The 4,996-nt window shown below is 40.0% G+C and overlaps 1 protein-coding gene across 1 annotated transcript in view; it reads left to right on the top strand.

Annotated features, from left to right (window-relative positions):
* Positions 1-4,996, top strand: part of LOC134176567 (uncharacterized) — a 7,336-nt gene continuing 2,340 nt past the window's right edge. Inside the window, exons 1-4 of the mRNA XM_062643234.1 lie at positions 1-247; positions 503-774; positions 1,614-1,897; positions 2,439-2,596. Of these exons, the coding sequence (XP_062499218.1) occupies positions 1,815-1,897; positions 2,439-2,596 (241 nt within the window). The 5' untranslated portion in view covers positions 1-247; positions 503-774; positions 1,614-1,814. The remainder of the gene's footprint in view (positions 248-502; positions 775-1,613; positions 1,898-2,438; positions 2,597-4,996) is intronic.

The raw sequence follows: 4,996 nt of genomic DNA, 5'->3' as shown, positions 1-4,996 counted from the left end.
CAAACAGCAACAGCAACAATAACAGAATGAGATGCAGAAACAGACAAGGCGGTGACAAGACACACTAAACGTGTTCAACGGCTCACTGCAAGTCAATACTCGTCCATCGTTCATTAATTGATCTTTTTCACTAGACGTATGCAACAACGATCATTGCAAACGGTTTCTCAATTTTTATTGTCAGATGGCAACATTGAATCAAGGGAATGCAAAATCACAGATGCTTGTCACGGCTCCGAAAACGATGGTAGTTGTGTGTGTGTGTGTGCGTGCGTGCGTGCATGTGTGCATTTGTGTGTGTGTGTGTGTGTGTGTGTGTGTGTGTGTGTGTGTGTGTGTGTGTGAGTGTGTGTGTGTGTGTGTGTGTGTGTGTGTGTGTGTGTGTGTGTGTGTGTGTGTGTGTGTGTGTGTGTGTGTGTGTGTGTGTGTGTGTACTAATACGTTACAACTAAGAACATATTTATTTATTTATTTAATCTCATTATGTTTTGTATTTGTATAGCCTGATCTCTCAATGTATTCGTTTGATAATCTTTCTCCTGACAATTTGGATGCCAAACTGCAGAAGATCCAAATAAAGCAACGCAGTGCACATTAGCAGCATGCAACAGCAGACACTCAAACTGACTCAGCAAGACAAGAGCACAACCCACTTCGTCACTCACACTCGACTCAGTCGGCTCCAGTTTGACGGTTACAAGTTGAATCGCATTTGAAGTCTCATCACAATAGGCAGAGAAACACAAAACATGATACCACAAACAACACAATGAAGTTGGTATATTACATAATATGTTTAGTATGTTTACACTCATGCACACAAACACACTCACACATAGACAGACAAACAGACAGAGAGACATAGCCAGATACACAGACAGACAGACAGACAGACAGACAGACAGACACACAGACAGACGAGCAGCCAGCCAGACATGCAGACAGATTAACGCACAGACACGCAGACAGACAGGCAGATGGAGACAGACAGGCACACAGAAAGGCAGATAGACACACACACACACACACACACACACACACACACACACACACACACACACACACACACACACACACACACACACACACACACACACACACACACACACACACACACACACACACACACACACACACATGCAGGCAGATAGAGACAGACAGACACGCAGCCAGACAGACAGACAGACAGACACAACCAGCCAAGGAGATATAGTAGGCAGACAGACACATAGCCAGCCACAGAGACAGATTAATGCACAGACAGATTGACACAGACAGGCATACAGACAGACACACACAAACAGATAGAGACACAACAGACACGCAGCCACACAGACCGACAGACACACAGCCAGCCAGAGACATACAGTAGACAGACAGACACTCAGACACATAGACAGACACAAGACAGATTGATACAGACAGGCATGCAGACAGACAGACACACAGACACAGACTTATATTTTAATTTATTTTTATATTTTACAATTTTACAATACAGTAATTTATATTTTACTATTTAATTAATAGTATTAAGTTTTAAACAATTGTTTGACCTTCTATTCATGTAATATACCACACATAACGTTTAATTAACATTCTATTGTGTACAGATACCAAAACAGACTTGTGAACAACACAAGGATCACCATCATCATCATCTATCAACATCTTCAAGCGTTCGAGGTCTGTCTCACTGTCGGAATGTTTCGTCTTGCTCTTGGTTTGCTGGTTGTCAAGCAACAAGCAAATCTGTAGTGGCAGCAACATGTGACACCGTCAACACTGATCACTCACTAACATCTTCGGCTCGAATGTCAGCGAAAAAGTCAAAGTTTGTGACTGTGAAGAAGGAAATATTTGAAGGAGAGAGACGGAAGGATACGAAATGTACAAGGTATTTATATGTTTTGTTGGTGATGTTTGTATGGAATTTTAATGTGTCATGTGGAGTTGGACTGGTGGGTGAGGTAGATATTAACAAGTGAAATTGCAGATTTGGAAAGAGAGAGAGAAGGGGATGGAGAGAGGGAGGGTTGTGTATTGAGTTGTAGACTAAAATATGTGGTGAAGTGTGGGACGATGTGAGGGCAGATGGGCTGGATAGACAAACAGACAGACAAACAGACAGACAATATACAGACGTACACACAAATAGACGGACAGACGGTCAGACAACAGACAGACAGATGGACAGACACACAAACAGACAGATGGACAGACAGACAACATGCACACAGATGGACACACACACTAACAGACAGACAAACAACAGACAGACAGATAACATAAAGACGGACAGACTGACAGACATACAGATAGAAACTCAGACAAACAAACAGACGCGTCGACAGGCAAACAAATAGCGGCATACCAACAGCTACATCTAGCAACATGATGAGCTGTTGTCACTTTGATTTATTTTTTATTTATTTTAGATCAAAATCAGGCCATTTTCATGAAATTAGTGAACTCGATGATGAAAAGGATGACGACGTGGAACTTTGTATCTCATGTGCTAGTGAGGTCGAGTCGAGGATCGAAATCAGTAAGAAATACACGAAAGGAAAGAAGAAAGAGAAGAAATCTTTGCATGGTACAGCGTGGTTGCTGGATGGAGGAAAGTTGGGTTTGGTTGATGATAAGATGTTGACAGGGTTTCTGAGGTAACTGTTGGGTCATAAGAGGAGGGAGAGAAAAATGGTGAGTGCTGAGTTAGACGGACGGACGGGGACACACACACACACACACACACACACACACACACACACACACACACACACACACACACACACGCCACACTTCCATACTAACCATGAGGTTCATTGTCTATTGTGGGACTTGGATGATGGTTTCTTAGTGTCGCTTGTTAATCGTCAAGAGCAACTTCATTCGTCGAGAAACTTACAATCAGTTGGGAGAGCAGCTAAGAAAGGTAGAGAAGAGACAGTCAGGACATGGACAGAGAATGGCAGGACTTTGGTAAGTGACCAGGGTCAGTCATTTAATTTAAAATTAATTTAAAATATTAAATTCTATAATTTAATTTTGACAAATAAAAATGTAATATTGAAATCAATTAGTGAGTGTGGATGAGTTGGTGGGTGGCCATGTGTACAGGATGCGTGTCAATTTTGTTGCTTTTATTTATCTTCATTTTGTGTTGACATGACAATATTGAAGTATGTGTTGTGTTGTAGATCCCTTGTTGATCAGTTGCTCAACATTGACAGCATACTGATGATGTAATAGAAACACTGATGGTGGGAGTGAAAGACATTGAGTTGTGATGTGTTGGTGAGAAGAAGAAGAAGACAAAGACGTAGATGTAACAAACTGTAGCAGCAAGATCGGCTGCTCTCTATGTGATCTCTTATATTATTGTTTTGGATGTTAATTATAATTGGATTGGTTGGGTTACTGTACTAGATATGTAATGTAGGTTTACTGACACTTGAAGTTACTAGACAGTACGTTTACAGTGAAATTTGTAGGAACATAAATATCAATGATTTACAGTAAATATCTAGTTTATGTTACACACACCAAATGTTACAATAAATTGCCTTTGGACTATCACTAGAGATTATAATATAACAAATACACACAAATTGAAAGAAAATGGAAATATTAATCACACTTCAGACTTTCTATTGAACGTCCCTTACCCTCCCCTCCAGCTGTGATGAGTTCTCCATTCTGAGTTGAGAATGCAGCATGTGCCCACCGTTTGTGTGTCATGTGTGGAAGAGGAAGCCATTTGGTAGATCTCTCATCATATAATTCTACAATATTAGAAGAAGGACCTAACATCTGTTGTGTCTCTCCTCCAGTCCCACCAGTCTGTTACTGACTGACGTTAGTGTAGGCCAGTATGTGGTTGTAGAGGGGATTGTTCTCCATTTTCTATCACAAACATCTGCACACTCAACAATATTATAGTAAGGTCCATCAGTCCATCCTCCCCCTACAAACACTGTGTTGTTTATAATAACAGAAGAACATGCAGTCACTACGTTTTGTTTGCATGTCATCCATCTAATACCAATGACCGCTGTGAAGGTCACACACACGTGTTGTGTTCACTGTCTCCCTTGACTTAGTCACACCACCCACCACATACAGTGAGTTGTGCGTCATGAAGAGCAACAGATACACCATTCAACTGCAGTTCGTTTGGTAGAACTGGTTGGAAATACCATTTCTTGTCTTCATTCAAATAAAATTATTCAATCATAAACTAATGTTTATCTCCATTCTCCACACACACCAGACACACACCTTGATGACACAATACATTACTGATGTAACCATTCTTTGTGACAAACTTGTCCCACTTATCATGTTCATAAATGAGAACATGCAGATTATCATCACGACTTCCTACCACTAGACTGCCTTCAGTCGCTCCCATTCCATTACATGCCAACCAACTGTTATGAGGTATGTGTACATTCCACTGTGTCCATGATGGCAAACTGTCATTGATCTAGAATCAACACAACATGTACAATAGATGGAAACAAGAACAATTATAAAAATTTAAATAAAAATACAAACAAGTCAAACATCAGCTGTATTTGCATGTCTGTATTTAGTACAAAATAAACATTTTATAAAACAGTTAAACTTCATATTAATTAACACATACATTATAACAACTGTCTCTTATCAACTATACTTGACATGCAATAATTTACTGTGAGTGAAAGTTTGCACATGTAAAATGTACAAATTTGTAAATGTGCGCATTTTGATATCAACAGACAATGTGGTATACGTGTTGTGTGCTGTACACAGACACACACACACACACACACACACACACACACACACACACACACACACACACACACACACACACACACACACACACACTTACGCTCGTGCAGATAGACTGGCGTTTTTTAACTGCTCTAAATTTTTTATAGCACATATGTATTGCAGCTAGATACTACTAGTAAAGTTCCAGCGTTAAATTATTAAAATTAATTAT

The sequence above is a fragment of the Corticium candelabrum genome, chromosome 2, assembly GCF_963422355.1.
Source record: "Corticium candelabrum chromosome 2, ooCorCand1.1, whole genome shotgun sequence".
Lineage (NCBI taxonomy): Eukaryota > Metazoa > Porifera > Homoscleromorpha > Homosclerophorida > Plakinidae > Corticium > Corticium candelabrum.
This window is presented reverse-complemented; position numbering and strand designations above follow the sequence as displayed.